This window comes from Colletotrichum godetiae (genome assembly GCF_030913485.1).
Source record: "Colletotrichum godetiae strain CBS 193.32 chromosome Unknown BDP55scaffold_28, whole genome shotgun sequence".
Taxonomy (NCBI): Eukaryota; Fungi; Ascomycota; class Sordariomycetes; order Glomerellales; family Glomerellaceae; genus Colletotrichum; species Colletotrichum godetiae.
Window position 1 is genome coordinate 122,812 of NW_026851276.1, and position 16,143 is coordinate 138,954.

Here is a 16,143-nt window from a genome sequence, read left to right on the forward strand (position 1 = left end):
TATGGCTTGCACTCATCTGCCTACTTATTTAAGGTAGTCAATGCAGGATTCTAGACGAATGCCTTTGCTTCGGTGGCCCGTTTGTTTGACCTGGATTCCACCAGTGAACTTCCTGGATTTGTTCTGGAAGATTCTTCCTGGATCATTTGAAGGGTTCACGGAAGTGAGACTTTGGTGTTACTGAGTACACTGAGCTGAAAACGAATTGCTCAACCGATTGACGAAACACAAGGCTCCTGTACCTTAGACAACAATTTTTTCCATTCAAGTGAGATTGGGATTTGAAAGCCATTGGCGATTTAAAGCAACAATCGCCTATAACGCCCCATGTATCGAACTTAGGTACTTTACCTAGTGGGATCGCCCCAAATCTAGCTCCGGTGAGATCCCGGTTTCCGGGCCGCTTTTTCACTCGGGGCCATCGCCGGGGCGGCCCCACTTTGCCGCGCTTCCGAAAGCATCAATTTCGGGCATGGGTGAGACAAGGCGAATAAGGGTGGCGGGAATCAGAGACACAAGAAACGTTTCTGTACGAATCACCTCACGTAACGCAAGCTCGGTTTGCCCGCACCGCTTTGTGCTTGCTTTCGATGAAAACGGTCCGCCGTGATCTGACGTTACGAATTTACGATTGCCCCTCATTCTCTTCCGGGCCCCGGCCCCAGTTTCCCAGCTAGCCATCGACCCTTCTTTGGAGATAATGGATGAGGAGATGACTCTCACTCCATGGCTGCACACCCGCGGAGATTTCCAGACACCGGTTTAGAAACGGGAGTCTCGGCGAGGTGTGGCGCATCGTCGCCGAGCGAAGCCGACTGATTGGCAAGCAAATGCTGTTCAAGAGGAAGAAGATGATGCGCGCAAATCATGTAAGGAATAGCTTTCAAGAGAATCCAAAGTTTTCAGACGCTTTATAATGCGATATGTGGTGGACTGGGACCTGTGCATACATCGCTGTTTTATCTCTTTCTAAGCTTGTCATTCTCTACGCTGTCAGATTTGGTGAGAAGCACAATGAGAAGCTTCGGCTTGCGCCTCAAATTCACCTACTCCACAACCTTTCTCTTGTATATCCTCTATATAATAATGATTCTCAAATTTCAAATCGGTCTTTTAGACGGCTCTCCACCGACTCGAAGCCGATGTGTTACGGGCCGGTCCTTGCTCCTCATAGGTCACACTCACGAAGTCGGTCCGGATGATCTTTCCGTCGGCGGGATGCTGACTTGAGTCGCTTTGTCTGGAAGTGAGAGTTGGGGCACACGATGAAGCGGATATTCCATGGTTTGAGTCGGTCGTTGGTGTAAGGATGTTCTCCTGGCCATCGCCCTCGACAATGGTAAGACCGAGGTCATACTTGGGCTTGGCTTTCGTCTTGCGCTGGCCCAGCTCAATACCAACTCCTCCCCGCGATTTCGACTTGCTCTGAGAGCCGTAGTCTTCATAGTAATGCGGCGTTTGCTTTGAGCCACTGGCAGAGCTGAAGGGATTGCGCCGGAGTATGAGCTCAAGAAGCGTTTGCATTACGGGTATTGAGCTTGCAATGATTATGGTGCTGCCCTCGAAGCTACCAGGTTCCAAAGTCAGTTAAGCGAGATAAAAACGTCTGTTAATTCATTGGAGCTGATCAGATAATATGAAAAGGAGAGGTCGGACTTGCACTGTCCAGATCACCAGGTCAGAGGTGTCGTCTGTCGAGGCGAAAGAAGTCAGCTATAAATCATTCGACAGCACAAAAACGAGAGGGGGGCTTACACGAGAAATTTTTGCTTCCAAGGGATGGAATACGAGTCGTCTTGTAAATAGCAACAATTCCGGAACTTCCAAGTTGTTAGCCACATGTATCAAGTTGAGCTAATCGTTGCCCGAACTGAGGGGAATCTTACATTGAACCAATGCCAAGCGCACACGACAGCGCGATCTTCTTCTTGGTGGCCATTTGAAGGCGGAAAAGTACGACAGCCGGATACACAGCGAGGTAAACATCGACGAAGGCTGAGAAGGCTGTGTTGTAGAAACAGTATGAGTAAAAAGCAGACAAGCCCATAGTGAAAGGGGCTTTGGCTTACATCCCGCATAAATACAATATGCCACCAGAATACTGACATCAAAGCAAGTGCCCTCAACAGAAAAGTCCCACAAGGACCTGGCTGGCATGCAACGCCCGAGGAGGAGACCAGCTGTGACGAATAGCGTCAACTGGCACCAGATTCCTAGCCACCATAGAAACCACTTATGATATCTGTCGGGGTTCATCAACCGCACTAGCAAAGAGACGACAGCTAGCTTAGGGAGACCGAAGGACATTATACCAGGGCAGAAGGCTGCCGTGGTCCAGAGGATAGCTCCCTGCTGCTGCTCGGTCGATAAGAGAGACATGTGCCTTCCATTGCCGTAGGTGACTGCGATCGTAGACAATGCCGTTGAGATGTAACCGCAAAACTGAGAACATCCGTGAGTCAGGCTAAGTTGCTGGAGCGAAAGAGAAAGAGAGAGAGGCAACTGTTCGCGACAGAAACTCTCGTCACTGGACAATGGGGAACACGTACCAATCAGAGGATGATGAACCAATCATCGCTCTGGAACTTCTCAATTATCTTCCCCCTCACGTAGACACGACCGACAACGAAGCAAGTGCTGATTGCTGTGACAATCCAGCAGACGATGACGATAGTTGGTCCTTTGTCGTGAGCCTTCTACTCGTCTGATCTCTCGACTGGAGAAGCCGACATCTTGGAGTCGTGGTAGGCAGTGACCTGATGATTCTGCGATTAAGGAATCGAGACTCGGGGGATGAGAGCAGATCAAGGCACAAACAGGACGATGCGTAATAAATACAAAGCAGAATGTGGCACGACTACTCGCAAAATAATTCTTTAGTGCCCCCCGAGGGACTGGTCGAAGACGTGCAGATCTTGCGTAACCTGGTGTCCTTACCAGGTATTGGGGTCCCCAAGAGGGGATTAAGTGCCATGCCGTTGGTTTGCAATAGAACAAACCCCTACTCGACTTTCAGTTCAAAAAGAAACTTGGACTTGCAACTCAAGGGTCTTGCTCGATATGTTATGTAACATCGCCGTTTTCTTGCACGCTCCGTAGCTCAACCCCTGAAGATCTAGCCCCCATTGACAAAACTGAACGTTCGGGCTGAGGGGTTAAGTCGCAAATCCGTAGACACACAAAGGTGCCTGAAACCCTGTAACAACAGGCAACCACGCCAGGGGATTTCACGCGAAGTTACGGCATACATGCAGCATAGATAATTACCTTGGATACCTGTAGCTGCATGTGCTTGGGCGCTTGGAGGGACGGCGGAAACTGTCCGACGTGGGCCACGGGCCGCGACCCGTGGCTCTCTTACCCTCTGTGCAAGCAGATCGCAGTTCTCATTACGTTGGATGCAGTCTCGGCAACTGCTTTGGCTCAGGGGGAACTTGAAGTCGGCGGGTGCAAGAGCAAAATGGGATGTTTGATGGCGTGGAGCTGCAGTTGTTATGCCAAGACCCTGGCCGAGCACCAACAGCCAAGGGTCGAGAGTCATACCTCAACAGGTGGAGGATAACATCACTCGCCGCTGATGGATCCTGAGCCCCGTGCCTCCTGATTTCCACTATTATCATACCGGATACACGGCGCATCAAGTGAAGACTGTGTTGGGAGGAATCCAGACCACAAGCGCAATAGAACAACGTTCATGGTGATTGGCAAACTAAGCAAGGTGCTTTTAGCGGTATGGGTAGACCATGTTGTCACAGAATTTCCCATGAGATTGAGATGGGGGCTTAGGCATCGGTCCCGTTCTTTCGTGCTTCAAAGATATTGGCCGAGGGCGATGGACGGATGAAGCAAACAACCGTTGGACGGATCGATCGGCGTGGACGTGACAGAAATGGCTCTGTAACCATACAGCTACCGTGGTGATGGCCACTCGTAAAACTGACTTCCAATGAAAGATGTGTTGGTGCAAACCAACAAACATTCGCCCAGAGCCTACCCAGTCCGGAACACTCCTCCAGGTGGGGCCGATAACCCGGGGCCCCGATCTTCCAACGCCGGGGTACTTGACGAGCGGTTCGGCGTCTTGCGAGTCTCCGGTGTAAAACTCTCACGCTGACGAGAAACGTGGTGAGCAGTCAGGTGGAAGCCCCTGTCTGGCTGCGCAAAGTGGCTTGAATGCGAATGGCACGGCTGGGTGAAGAATCGAGACTCGGCAGATAATTAACACTGATAAGAATATGTTTGCATGGCAGGAAGATCTTGGCTGTAAGTAAAATTGCCGACATGCTTTACCTAGTGATGAATATGCACTGACATGCATCATCTTAGACGGCACGCACTTCAACCACCACATGTCCGGCTACCGCCAGAGTCGCCCTCCATGGATGGCCCCTGGCTTCTTCCCTGTCAAGTAGAGGTTCGTCAAAGGCACCAACATGGACGCCGATGCGCCCTTCTTGGGGGACATTGGCGGCAGCATCGGTCACGACTTGGCTGAGTTTCACTTCTACTACCCCAAGGCGCCGGGGAAGCTCATCCTTCAGGATCGTCCAGTCGTCATTGAGGAAATTCAGGAGCTCATACCGGCAATCCAGCCCATGGGCCATGATTTCCTGACAGAGCAGCCCGTGAAAGGAGCCCGCGCCTACTACATGCACTCGTGTCTGCATGACTGGCCTGATGATGTCTGCGAGACGATTCTCAAACAGATCAAGGCTGCTATGAAGCCTGGGTATAGCAAGTTGTTGATTAACGAGAACGTGATCCCATCCACTGGAGCTTGGTGGGAGACGTCTGCACTCGACATGGTCATGCTGACGCTTTTCTGCTCTAAGGAACGCACTGAGGGCGATTGGTATCACTTATTGGAGAAGATGGCCGGGCTGAAGATTGTCAAGATTTGGAGTGTTGGCAAGGGTGTTGAGAGTCTGATTGAGGTTGAGCGTCCGTAGACTTCCAACTTCCAAGGGGGTTGAATTTGTTGTACTCGTATGTTTTGGTAGATACCTATAATGATATAGAGGAAGGACAAAATATTGCATCAAGTGTTACAGCCAAGTGTTACAGCCGTACACAGCTCCAGTACCTCTTTAAATTAATGGTGGACTCAGAGCTTCCCATTCGCATGTTGCCTGATGACTTTGTCAATGGCCTGTGCTGCGCGCTTCACATTTTCCACGCTCAAGCCAGCGACATTGATCCTTCCAGATCCTGGTAGATGAACATGATACGTCTCGACGAGCTCCCTGCACTGGGATGGTGAAAGTGCGAGGCATCTGTCTGTGAGATTAGCGATGTATTCCATCAGTGAGAGTATACAACTACTAACGAGAATAGTCCTTTCTCTTTCACCAGATATGACCAGTCTCCGGGTGTCTACTTCAAGTCAATCCTAATACATATGCTTTTTTTTTTTGGAACAACATACCTTGAGGTTTAACGCGAGCTCGTCGTGCAGGGTTTGGCGGTTTCTCTTCAGACGTGTTCTCATGCCATCAATCTCTAAAGTCCTAAACCCCGTTGTCAGCAGATGGGTGATGAAAATTCAATGGACTCCGACTTACCACTTCTTCCGCAAATCAGTATCATTAAGTACGATCTTGACAAGACGGCTACCGTAGGCCGGGGCTGACGAGTATGTGTGCCTTATCAAGCTTCGAAGTCTATCTTGAACATTCGCAACTACCTTTTGCGAGTTACCAACAAAATGAAGGGCGCCACATCGCTCCCCATACAACGCAAAGTTTTTTGAGAATGACTGGCAAACCAGCATCTCAATACCTGCTTTTGCAAATACGCGTATACCTACGGCATCTTCCTCAAGCCCGTCACCAAGACCCTGGTACGCTGTGTCAAAGAATGGCAAGTGGCCATAAAGTTTCATCTCACTAGCCAGTTCTGCCCATTGACTAGGGCTTAGATCAACTCCTGTAGGGTTGTGGCAGCATCCTTGCAACACGAAAACGCTGCCTCGCACTGCCGATTGTACAGCATTGAGGAGGGCGGTAAAGTTGACGGCGTGTTTTGACCCATCAAGATAGAGATATGTGACGGTCTCCAGACCAACGTCTTGGAAAATTGGAAGGTGGTTTCCCCAAGTGGGAACTCCAATGTAGACTTTGGGCTTCGGTTCCATGACTTTCGAGATGAAAAGCGCTCCCAAAGAGTTGGCCCCTGTCCCAGAAATTGTCTGGACTGAAGAAACCTGGATGCCAAGCTTAGTGTCTTTGCCTTGGCAAGTTCTTTGAATCTCTTCAAAGATTATTAAAATCTCATGAAATTATCATGACAACCACATACTCTGCCAGTTTGAAGGGCGTCGCTGTGCTCGCCAAACATGACTTCCGCGGCAAGTCGGAGGAAATCCGCATCTCCTATCGTCAACTCATACTAGACAAAGTTCTCAGCTTAGTTTCTTAAGGAGGTCTTTCCTGGAATCTTACATCATGTCCTAAGTTTAGCTCGTCGAGCTTTCTTTTGGCCTGCGTTATATTTAGCAAATCCTCCAGCCTTTACGTTTTTTTGTCGCTGGAGAAGAAGCTTCGATCATACCTGTCTGACAACATCCAACTCTTGGTAACTACCCTCTTCGCTACGGTAGATACCAACACCCAAGTCGACCTTTTCTAGGCTTGTGTCGTTGTCTGCATCCCTTTTGAGAGTGAACATAGGGTCTGGAGGACCGGGCTGTACGTGTCCAAACATTTTGGCAAAGCTGGAATGAAGAAAGGCTGGAAGCTTTGGGGAAGCAAAGCATTCAATTTCTTTCGCACTCCTTCGAATTTACTACTCAAGTACCGGCGAAAAATGAAAGGTCCAAATGCTCCGGCTAACTGGCATCCATCGCCGAGTTGGCGGCGGCGCGGGCAGCCGAGTCTCCACTTGGCACTTGCACGCCCTCGGGACGCCTGCCCGAGGCGCTCAGATTGGCGGGAAGAGGAGCCGAACCGTCAACAAGTAAGCTGACACCATCCTCGGCCCAAGGAAGCCATGAAAACTAGATATCTCGAAGATACTGCATGATTATGTTCGAGTTCGAATAACTGCACGTTGACAAACCAGCTTTCTTTTCGTATATACAGAATGGCTTCTCTCCTATCCAACAGCTTGAACCGACTGAGCGTATCGGGAAAGCTATGTACGGTGAGTTTCTAATGTAAAGGAGAAACATAGTGTGACTACTCATACTGACATACCGATTTAGGCAATGGGCATTCGCCTTGTCGCGAACACACAGATTGTTCATATGGCGGCAAACGGAGGTTTCGATGCTCTTTTCATTGATCTCGAGCATTCGACGTTGTCCATTCATGATGCCAGTCAGCACTGCATTGTTGGTCTTCAACTAGGCGTAACACCCTTCGTCAGGGTTCCTTACCAATGCGGTAACGGTTTCGTTCAAAAGGTTCTCGATGGTGGAGCAATGGGGGTTGTCTTCCCTCATATTCATGGCCGCGGTAAGTGCCAATGAGTTCCGGCCTAGAATCCGAACTTCACTCTTTGGACAAGGAACACTGACAACCTGCGGGCAGACGATGCTATGGCTGCTGTCTCGATATGTAAATACCCGCCTCAGGGAAAGAGGTCCATGACTGGCCAATTACCCGTCTTCTCGTTGAAGGCCGTGCCACAGGACACCATAATCTCGGAGACCAACGCCAACGGCTCAACTGTGTTCCTGATGATTGAGACAAAGGAGAGTATTGAAAATGTCGACGATATTGCTTCTATAGAAGGCGCCGATGTCCTCCTTGTTGGATCGAATGACCTCGCCATTGAGTTGGGCGCGCCGAGCCAGTTTAAAAGCCCAGTCTTCCGGAAAGCCATGGAGACCGTAAGTCGGGCATGCAAAAAGCACGGCAAGATCATGGGCTTGGCCGGTATTTACAACAATCATGAGCTACATGATTGGGCGATTAACGAGCTAGGCGTCCGCTTTCTTCTTGGAGGACAAGACTCTGCGATATTAGCTCGGGGAGCTAAAGAAACAATGGCGGAGATTGCGAAAGTGCAAAGTAATCTCTAAACATTTGAACGGCAATATCATGATACCGACATAAATCGACTTGGATTATCTAGTGCATAATACCACTGCCTACTACGAAAGACTCCACAGGTCCTGGTGCTTGTGTTCATGAGTTATGGACTGGACTGGACTGTTGCACTCACGTGCAGTCATATGTCTCACAATTGAGGTGGTGAGCGCCACCATTACATCATCGACGTTGAACCATCTTTGAAAACAACCACTTCCCCGGACGCCCCGCAACCATTTTATGCACCCCGCCTCTGAGATATTCCCTGAATTCTAATCGCATGTTTTGATTCAGAAGCTCCATCTGCCCATGTCTAAGTGAAGCCTTCAGCCTCCAGGCTCTGCCTTACCGCAATAAAACCATCATGGCCTCCATTCTCCTCGCCATCCCTCGCATCATTCTCGCGTTCGAATACTTCGTCGGCGGTATTCCTAGACTCGGTCCTTGGCCATTCAAGACGCTTCATAAAAGAATCTACCGAAAGTCTCAGAAAACGGCGCCATACCTCCACCCACTCTACCCTTTCACTGATCAACGCACAATCAAGCTACACATGCAATATATAGGAGCTTTGATGGTCACGGAAGGCTTCTTACTCGCGCTCCCACATACTAGAGGGGGGATATTCGCCCTGTTTCTTGGATGCTTTCTTACGTCTTCTGGATACTGGAGTCAGATGCGAGCCGATATGCCTTATTGGCTTCCAGTCACAAATTTTGGTCTAGCATGGCTGGTGTGGTATATCGAGAACAGATCATAGCCGGAGGAAGAGGAAGAGATATTGTCTGACAAGCCTCTCAGTATACCCCATCATGACGTTTACGTACTAGGGAAAGCAAGTCAAATTTTCAAACTGCTGCTTAGTCTGCACGATGCATTTTACAGCAGGATTCATTGATCTCTTGCCATGAGAGCTGAAACTGTTTATTGAATCCACTCCTTTGACTCCGTGTTCAACACTGGCTTATCGGAGTCTCCTATCGGGCCAGAATACCCGACTCTTAAGAACTAGTTAAAAGACTCAGGGACGAGAGGCTTTCTTCCATAGATCGACCAGCTAAGGGACGCCAGGGTGATCAGTAATCGCGATAAAGGTAACGGGGTCCAAACGTCTCACATATTAAAGTAGGCATGGATAGTCCTATCCTTGAACTCCTTCCGGGCCTCCGCCATGAGAATGAGAACTTCCTCTCTACTCCACCGATGGACCCGAGTGCACGGAGCCATGCAAAAGCCCTCCCAACCAGCGATGGCATTCTCATGGTTCCAGATCCCCAACTCCTTGTACTTCGGATCCTTGGGCCAAGAGTTTGTCGGCCACTTGAAGAGCTGCTTGTGGACGTCCTTGAATCCGGTCTCAGCTAGGACGTCTTTCATCCTGCTAATATCCTCGAATGGTCGACCAATTTTGGCCGCGGCGTCGAAGAGCAGGGTGGCGGACTTGGTGATTGCCGAGTCAGCCTTCAGAGTGCCATCATCTGATGTTGGCACAGCATCGAATTCGATCAGCTCTAAATATCCTCCAGGGCTCAAATTGCTGCGGTCTAGCTTAGCCATATGATATCTCTGAGTTTGCTTCATACATGTATTTTGAGGGCGAAAGTCTCGTTGCTACTCACTCGAAGCATGTGTGGATATAGGCCTTCCAGTCTTTGATTGACGAATTCATCATCCGACTGTGAATGTAGTCAAATGGTTTGGAAAATGTCCAAGACTGGTCGATGTCGTCTATTTCGAACTTGACGTTAGGCGGTACACTGAGACCCGGATTAGTCTACATTCCAACAAATACGTGCCTCCGATTTCACTTACAATTCAGGCTGAACAGCTGAAAGATCGACTCCACAAACCTAAGTGCGCATACCGATATCAATGAATGAGCGAGAAACGTTAGACACACGTATAGATGCACCAGGGTTCGCCACACCTCAGCATCAGGGTGCTCTTCCCCAAAGTCGATGGCCCAAATACCGCTGCCAGTCCCAACGTCAAGAACATTGCCGACCTTCGATCCTGGATCATTGGGTGGGGCGGTCGCGAGCTTGTTATCAAACGTCAAGATGAAGAGGTTGTGCTGAAGGTCTACCGTAGTGGAAGGTCAACATTCCAGGTCTGGGCGTACATCGCAGTAGTCTTACCAAGCCGATCGTTCTCCCTTTCATCGTTCGGGAAGAAGTATTCTGATCAGCAGTTAATTATAGGGGACAGCGAATTCACTGTGAATTTCAACATACTGCCGTCGTTGTATGCGTGATACGTTCGGCCGTTCTCCATTCTGTATTCTAGAACCGAGCTGTTGACAGTTGTACTCGAGGATGCGACGCTCTATTTCAAATGGTCAAAATTATCAAAGGCCAGAAGTTGAGCGGCAAGTGTATTGCTCACGCTTCCAAGGTTCGACGCAGCGTCGCTCTCCTCAATATCCTCAGCAACAAGCACAACTTCATGATCAGTCGTGTTCTTAGGTTGAGCTGCCTGAGTCGCCGCCGGTGTCGACGGCTGACCCACGGGGCTCGTGTTGTTGTCAGCACACATTTTGCGAGTTTGATGACCACAACGATCCAAATGAAGCTCTCTAAACACTATTCTCGTGGAAATTCAAGAGTTTGGAAGGATAGAGGTATTCTAGCTTGATTACCCCTCTTCTTGGCCTCGGTCAGTGTTGTTGGTCCAACCAACACGGAAACTGCATACAGATCCTTGGTTGTTTACCAGTTTCGGTCAATGGTCCCTAAACAGGGATTTAGCCCACGTATCAGATTAAAGCGTTTCTACGAGTGGGATGAAGCAATTCTGCAACACAGTGTGACCGCGATGTCTGACTGGTGGTTGGAGGCTCTCAGCGGAGAAGCCATCCGGCCTGTCGGGGACGATTGACAATCTTTAGGCCAACTTTCCAGCTCATTACCAAGATAGGCATAGAATCATCAGCATGTCAATGAATTGAGGTAAGGAAAGGTTTGCACAATCTGACGGCATGTAAAGCGACGGCGCTGCCTAACATGATGCCAGCCTGGCGTACTAGGTAGTGTAGAAGTCATCAAACATAGACTGACAGCCCCGCATCTGGCAACCGAGATGCGATACGAGATGAACAATGGGGACGTATGCAGACCGAAGTAGAGGCATAGATACAGAGCTCAGGTGACTGGACATGTATACTGGCAGACTAGGTTGACATAAGGTAAGGTAAGTTCCGCTCCGCTCTGGGACACTAATATTGAGGGAATTAACACTTTGATTAAGTGCAAATTTCGCGACTACCAATGGCAAACAGCCAATTACGTCGCCGGTTAGTCGCGAGATGCGGGTTAAAAGTCAAAAGGTTATTTAGGTTCAGCCTCATTTCGATGAAGAGGATGGCTCGGGCCACAACGGGACCCGAGTCTCAACCAACATGGAGAACGGTATAATAAACGTCATATAGCAGAAAACCTTGCGCCAGGATGATGATGACCACGCCCCATCTAGGCCACGTGGTAAACGAAATTTGTGATCATTTTTGTACAAATGTTGTTTTTGTGTCATATATGTACATGAATAGCACACACCGTCAGAGGCTATGTTGGCTCATGTCAAGCATGGCCATTTTCCCTCTCGACCACTACGAATGTCTTTCATGAAGAAGACGTCCTTTATGTGCAGTCGCTGCTGCCGGAGATGAAGGTTCCGTCAGAGTTCTCGCAGCCGCAGACGCCCGTGTTGGGGTCCTTGATGCAGCCGGTGCCAACACCATCCTCTTCGCCGGTTCCGCTAAAATCATCACCCGTCAGTCATCGGTCCATTGTCGTCAAATAAAAAGATTCCTGTCATTTTCAAAACTCACCTCCAGAAGAAAGTCCAGCAGTCGTCGTCGGTGATCATCTCGGTGGGGGACTCGCAGGTGTACGCGGAGCAGGTTCCGTAGGGGTACCCGTTGTTGCCGTCGTACTGGTGGTCGGTCTCGAAGACGGCGAACGTCTGAGTCTTGCTGGTGCGGGTGTTGTGGGAGCACTCGGCGGCCTGGATGGCCTTTGAGACCTTTGTGGCGCTGCAGTTGTAGCTCGAGGGACACTTGCCCTTGGTGTTGGAGGTGGCCGGGTCGAGGGTCGCGGCCACGAGGGCGGGGGCGAGGAGGAAGAGGGCGGAGAGCTGCATCTTGGGCGCTGAGTTTGGGAAAATGGTAGAACGAACGTGTTTGATTTTTGGTTGTTTAAACGAGAGTTATCCGAGTCCAGCCCAAGGAGTTGAGAATTGAAGCACGAATGAATGGTGGTGTTTGAGAATGGAGAGCAAGATCAAAAAGACTTTGTCGATGGAAAAGGGACAGTCGCGTCGAGTTCATACATATATTACTCGAAGTCGACCCATCCCTGGGGTTTGTTTCCCTTCATCTTGATCTGGTATCCTTCGTGGGTGGTAGCGTATGTCCAATGTAAATTGCTTCTGGGGCCCGCGTTTCGAACAAACGAACGCGTTACGAGCGCCTGGATGCCGGCCGGCCCCTGAGCGCGCGGCACACTCGTCCCGGCGGGGCGGGAAGCACCCCAGTCTCCCGCTCGGAATCAGGTTCTAGACCTTTTGGTCTTCTATTTCCATCAAACAAACCCCGTTGCCTCAATTCAAGAGGTCGTTCGACAGGCCATTTTGGGTGACGTTGAGAGCTTGTTCTATGCCAAGTCATCAACATGGGAGAACAAGAAAGGCTTGGCTCTCCTGAGTTTCTGCTGGCACCCCTTACCCATCATGCCAAATCCCCACACAATCTGACATTTCCCGCGGTGGATCCCGTGGCACTGCCTTGGCAGCTGCTGCGTGTCCGTTGTTGTTTTTTTGGTTTTTGTGACATGACAGACCTCCACTCATTCACATCTCATGTCTCTGAGAACTCAATATGAGAGTTCATCGGACGAACCAGCACATCAAGTAAATGGGCAACGATGCAGCCCGCCGTTCACATATGGGTACAAGAGGCCCCTCAGTTCCGTACTCGGGGCGAGACCTTTGGAAGCAGCTGACGTTTCATCCGGACAGCTGAGCTCAGCTCAGCCCAGAGCAAAGCCCAGGGGTTGAGGAAATTAAAGGCGATCAGTGGGGAACTCCCGCATCCTGCATTTCCAGCGCACGGCGAACGATGCCGTTCACTCACTCACCGAACGGGTGAACGCATCACTGTGGCTTAGACGAATTGTTATGTCAATTTACGAAGTACATCTGATGACGACGCTTTCTGAAAATTGGTAAACAGCAGGCTGATGCATGTCTGTGAGAGTTTATTGCTTAGGTCGAGTTGCGAGGGAAGAAGAAAATCTCGCCCAAAATGTGTCACCATGGGCACGGCGAGCGGCACGAGTGGGAGAAGTTTAGATGTTTCAAGCATAACGAAGCTCGAATGATTTCGATAGACCAGACTCGCGTGAGTCGCGACATTGCTAAACAATTTACATGCGACGCCTCCCGGAGCTTGGTACAGTAGATGAGAGAGAAGTGAGGCTTGCATGGCGTGTCAACTCAGGACGATCATCTTTGACCCTATGGGTACTTTCTCATTCTTCGCACGTCCTAATCCTCAACTTCTCGTTGGAATTACTCTCTCCCGCTTTGAAGCCATCTCTATGTGACTTTGGTCGATTCCATTGATGGCGCAAGCTCGAATAGGTAGAATGTTCATGAACAAGACTCATACTTGACATCGAATATTACTCGAACAGCCTTAGAGGCTCGCCGGGGATCAAACAGATGGCTTGGCATCACTTGGAAGCAGCTCAAAGCGCCAATGAGATGCGAGGTCGTCTTCGGGCATTTAAATGTCGCAAAGTGTGGGGTGTTGCAGCGAGCGGGCGCCTCAATCTGGGGTGGAAGGTGAGGATCCTCGGTGAGGATAACCTCATCAATCTTTTGGCTTAACCGCAACGTCGTCGACGTCTACTCAGACGTCAAGAACTATAACAACAATAGTCATCCAACTTTTATGTGATAAACATCTCCCAATTCCTTAACCCGACGAAATCCATGTGTCTCATCGCATATCAAGCACAACGTTACTCCCCTTCGCACCCCCAAAAAACAACCTCACATTCTCCCCGACAACCCTCCGAATATTCACCCTCGTCTGATCAGCGCACCACGCCAGATGCGGCGTCAGCGTCAGATTCAGACTCTTCGCCTCCTTCCCCAACAACACGCTGTCCCGCCCGCTCCCCGCCGGCTCAACCTCATAAACATCCGTTGCCGCCCCCGAGATCCTCCCCTCCCGCAACGCCGCCACTAGCGCCGCCTCGTTGACGGTCCCGCCCCGTCCGACGTTGATAATCACCGCGTCAGGCCTCATCGTCGCCATCTCGGCTTCGCCGACGAGGTTCTTGGTCTCTGCTGTGAGCGGGACGATGAGGAAGAGGGTTGTTGCGCGGCGGAGGACTTCCGCAAAGGGCGTGCGGTGTGTATCTCCGTTGCCGTTCGGCTGAGTGGCGGCCGCGGCGGCGGGCCCATTTTCGTTCCCGTTCCCGTTACCGTCCATAGCGGATCCGGCGGCATCGCTCTTCCTCGCAGCGACGAGAACTTCCATTCCCAGCGCTCGGCACATCTTGTCGACGCGCTGCCCTATGGGCCCGTAGCCGATCATCCCCACCACCTCGTTGCCGCAGGTATGCGGCGGGCGACCCTCGCTGTCGAGAAGGAGGGAGGACATGCTCCCCTTTGCGCGCCAGGGGTTCGGGCGGCCCTCGGCGTGGTCCATCATTGTGTTGTGGAGCGTCACGAAGCGTCTGCGGGATGAGAAGTACTGGATACCCGCATCCAAGGTCAGTGACGACTTTCATACTCCTTATAGTCGAGTGCTTGTGACTCTAACATCGGAGAACATTTCCTCCCTGGTGTCACCTTCTGTTGAGGCAACAGGGAGAGGGGAGACTTACCAAGCCGAGGGCATGCTCGGAAACGGCTTCGACTGTTGCGTTGGGCGAGTATATGACGGTCACGCCGCGGTGTTTGCACTCCTCCAGATCGATGTGATCCGTTCCCACTGTCTCAGTGATGATACACTTTCTGCGTCGCCTTGTCGTCAGTTGTTATTCTATTTCAAGCCAGCCATCTCGAGAGCCGGATCTAAGCAAGCTCGATGCAGGCAGATCGAAAACTCCTCAGCTCCAAACTGAAGAGAAGCTGCCCACCGATTCGAGCTCCTTGGCCTGGCAGTTAGAATCACTCGATCCTTCAACCGACAACTCGGTCCAGTCATCTGCCCATCTGCCCATCTGCTTCATCACTCTCAGAAGCAGAAGTCTCTTTCCCTTACCTCCCAGACCAGCCCTCCCATAACCCAGAGAAAAGACACCGCAATACTTACAAATACGGCGCCTCCCCGAGCGTCCTCTTATTGATAGGTACAGTCGTTGTAATGAGCACACTCGCAGGCCACGCCCTCGCCGCCGCGACAGCGCTCTCCGAGGGCCGGGTATACTCGTAGCCGATAACCTCGTGCGTCACGTTCTCTCCCAGGTCGCCATCATTGACCTCTGGAGGCGGCACGTGGATCGTCTCGAGCTTAACGATGACGTGGTGCGTGGCTGAGGGCAGGCGTGACTGCTTCTTAATTTCTGTTGCGAGGTCGGGCATTGTTGCGTTGATCGGCCTCTGGGTATGGCGAGGCGTCTTCTGGCTTTTTGCCCTTTGGGGACCTTGATGAGGACCCTGAGTAATGGTGAGTCTATAGAGATGTGAGATGATGGACGTTTAAGGGAGGGTCTTATGCCTACGGTTAATTAATGCCCTTCAGATGAACCCGTGTTAAGATCACGCGATAAACGTTGTCTTCACTCTCCAAAAGCCTAAAAAGGTCTCGTTCAAGAGTGACACAGAATCAGCCGTCTCAACTTTATACATGCAAGCCCGCAGCTGGAAAGTCAAAATCCCCCAACCTCAATCCCAAGAAACAGCGTTGATATAGGTATACTTACGTACTTACGTTATCTTATCAAACCTTCCAAAAAGCAAGAAAAAGAGCCTCAGGGGCCACGCACGTCCGGACATAACACACGCTCTGCTTGCTCCCCACGCTCCCTTCCAAAGTTCCAACCTCGCTAGTGCCGTGCTAATTGCTCCGCATTTTCCCTCTACCGGGAACGCGATAAGA

At 50.6% G+C, this 16,143-nt stretch overlaps 8 protein-coding genes across 8 annotated transcripts; 3 read left to right on the forward strand and 5 right to left on the reverse strand.

Annotated features, from left to right (window-relative positions):
* Positions 1 to 1,113: 1,113 nt before the first annotated feature.
* On the reverse strand, positions 1,114 to 3,541 carry BDP55DRAFT_695005 (uncharacterized protein; the record flags this gene model as incomplete). The annotated part of the gene is made up of 7 exons (XM_060577417.1): positions 1,114 to 1,560; positions 1,663 to 1,691; positions 1,756 to 1,820; positions 1,887 to 2,004; positions 2,070 to 2,464; positions 2,569 to 2,696; positions 3,362 to 3,541. The coding sequence occupies 7 exons, from the start codon at positions 3,539 to 3,541 to the stop codon at positions 1,114 to 1,116; spliced, it is 1,362 nt and encodes a 453-aa protein (XP_060427890.1).
* Positions 3,542 to 4,433: 892 nt separating this feature from the next.
* Positions 4,434 to 4,949, forward strand: BDP55DRAFT_633499 (S-adenosyl-L-methionine-dependent methyltransferase; the record flags this gene model as incomplete). The annotated part of the gene is made up of 1 exon (XM_060572559.1): positions 4,434 to 4,949. One exon carries the CDS (start codon positions 4,434 to 4,436, stop codon positions 4,947 to 4,949), a length of 516 nt encoding a protein of 171 aa, XP_060427891.1.
* Positions 4,950 to 4,967: 18 nt separating this feature from the next.
* On the reverse strand, positions 4,968 to 6,764 carry BDP55DRAFT_613087 (pyridoxal phosphate-dependent transferase). Its single transcript, XM_060571221.1, has 7 exons — positions 6,550 to 6,764; positions 6,441 to 6,479; positions 6,298 to 6,387; positions 5,562 to 6,202; positions 5,426 to 5,507; positions 5,327 to 5,373; positions 4,968 to 5,273 (listed from the first exon to the last, which is right to left on the reverse strand). The coding sequence occupies exons 1-7, from the start codon at positions 6,700 to 6,702 to the stop codon at positions 5,105 to 5,107; spliced, it is 1,221 nt and encodes a 406-aa protein (XP_060427892.1). The 5' UTR covers positions 6,703 to 6,764; the 3' UTR covers positions 4,968 to 5,104.
* Positions 6,765 to 6,820: 56 nt separating this feature from the next.
* BDP55DRAFT_668438 (HpcH/HpaI aldolase) lies at positions 6,821 to 8,094 on the forward strand. Its single transcript, XM_060575236.1, has 3 exons — positions 6,821 to 7,140; positions 7,202 to 7,454; positions 7,530 to 8,094. The coding sequence occupies exons 1-3, from the start codon at positions 7,081 to 7,083 to the stop codon at positions 8,021 to 8,023; spliced, it is 807 nt and encodes a 268-aa protein (XP_060427893.1). The 5' UTR covers positions 6,821 to 7,080; the 3' UTR covers positions 8,024 to 8,094.
* Positions 8,095 to 8,265: 171 nt separating this feature from the next.
* On the forward strand, positions 8,266 to 9,150 carry BDP55DRAFT_668440 (uncharacterized protein). Its single transcript, XM_060575237.1, has one exon. The coding sequence runs from the start codon at positions 8,398 to 8,400 to the stop codon at positions 8,791 to 8,793; it is 396 nt and encodes a 131-aa protein (XP_060427894.1). The 5' UTR covers positions 8,266 to 8,397; the 3' UTR covers positions 8,794 to 9,150.
* Positions 9,147 to 10,568, reverse strand: BDP55DRAFT_730047 (methyltransferase domain-containing protein; the record flags this gene model as incomplete). The annotated part of the gene is made up of 7 exons (XM_060579644.1): positions 9,147 to 9,570; positions 9,653 to 9,790; positions 9,846 to 9,883; positions 9,946 to 10,115; positions 10,172 to 10,213; positions 10,268 to 10,358; positions 10,419 to 10,568. 7 exons carry the CDS (start codon positions 10,566 to 10,568, stop codon positions 9,147 to 9,149), a joined length of 1,053 nt encoding a protein of 350 aa, XP_060427895.1.
* A 1,100-nt stretch (positions 10,569 to 11,668) lies between these two features.
* Positions 11,669 to 12,170, reverse strand: BDP55DRAFT_633503 (uncharacterized protein; the record flags this gene model as incomplete). Its single annotated transcript, XM_060572560.1, has 2 exons — positions 11,669 to 11,786; positions 11,860 to 12,170. The coding sequence occupies 2 exons, from the start codon at positions 12,168 to 12,170 to the stop codon at positions 11,669 to 11,671; spliced, it is 429 nt and encodes a 142-aa protein (XP_060427896.1).
* A 1,805-nt stretch (positions 12,171 to 13,975) lies between these two features.
* BDP55DRAFT_193500 (D-isomer specific 2-hydroxyacid dehydrogenase) lies at positions 13,976 to 15,922 on the reverse strand. Its single transcript, XM_060565891.1, has 4 exons — positions 15,767 to 15,922; positions 15,358 to 15,701; positions 14,927 to 15,056; positions 13,976 to 14,793 (listed from the first exon to the last, which is right to left on the reverse strand). The coding sequence occupies exons 2-4, from the start codon at positions 15,624 to 15,626 to the stop codon at positions 14,032 to 14,034; spliced, it is 1,161 nt and encodes a 386-aa protein (XP_060427897.1). The 5' UTR covers positions 15,627 to 15,701; positions 15,767 to 15,922; the 3' UTR covers positions 13,976 to 14,031.
* Positions 15,923 to 16,143: the final 221 nt, after the last annotated feature.

Coding starts and splice junctions, on each gene's coding strand:
- BDP55DRAFT_193500 (XM_060565891.1), bottom strand. CDS start 15,626: ATGCCCGACCTCGCAACAGAAATTAAGAAGCAGTCACGCCTGCCCTCA. Junction 15,057..15,357: donor CTCGGGGAGGCGCCGTATTT/GTAAGTATTGCG, acceptor AAGGCGACGCAG/AAAGTGTATCATCACTGAGA. Junction 14,794..14,926: donor CCGAGCATGCCCTCGGCTTG/GTAAGTCTCCCC, acceptor GCGGGTATCCAG/TACTTCTCATCCCGCAGACG.
- BDP55DRAFT_668438 (XM_060575236.1), top strand. CDS start 7,081: ATGGCTTCTCTCCTATCCAACAGCTTGAACCGACTGAGCGTATCGGGA. Junction 7,141..7,201: donor TATCGGGAAAGCTATGTACG/GTGAGTTTCTAA, acceptor ATACCGATTTAG/GCAATGGGCATTCGCCTTGT. Junction 7,455..7,529: donor CCCTCATATTCATGGCCGCG/GTAAGTGCCAAT, acceptor ACCTGCGGGCAG/ACGATGCTATGGCTGCTGTC.
- BDP55DRAFT_668440 (XM_060575237.1), top strand. CDS start 8,398: ATGGCCTCCATTCTCCTCGCCATCCCTCGCATCATTCTCGCGTTCGAA.
- BDP55DRAFT_613087 (XM_060571221.1), bottom strand. CDS start 6,702: ATGTTTGGACACGTACAGCCCGGTCCTCCAGACCCTATGTTCACTCTC. Junction 6,480..6,549: donor AGTTGGATGTTGTCAGACAG/GTATGATCGAAG, acceptor AATATAACGCAG/GCCAAAAGAAAGCTCGACGA. Junction 5,508..5,561: donor ACTGATTTGCGGAAGAAGTG/GTAAGTCGGAGT, acceptor AACGGGGTTTAG/GACTTTAGAGATTGATGGCA.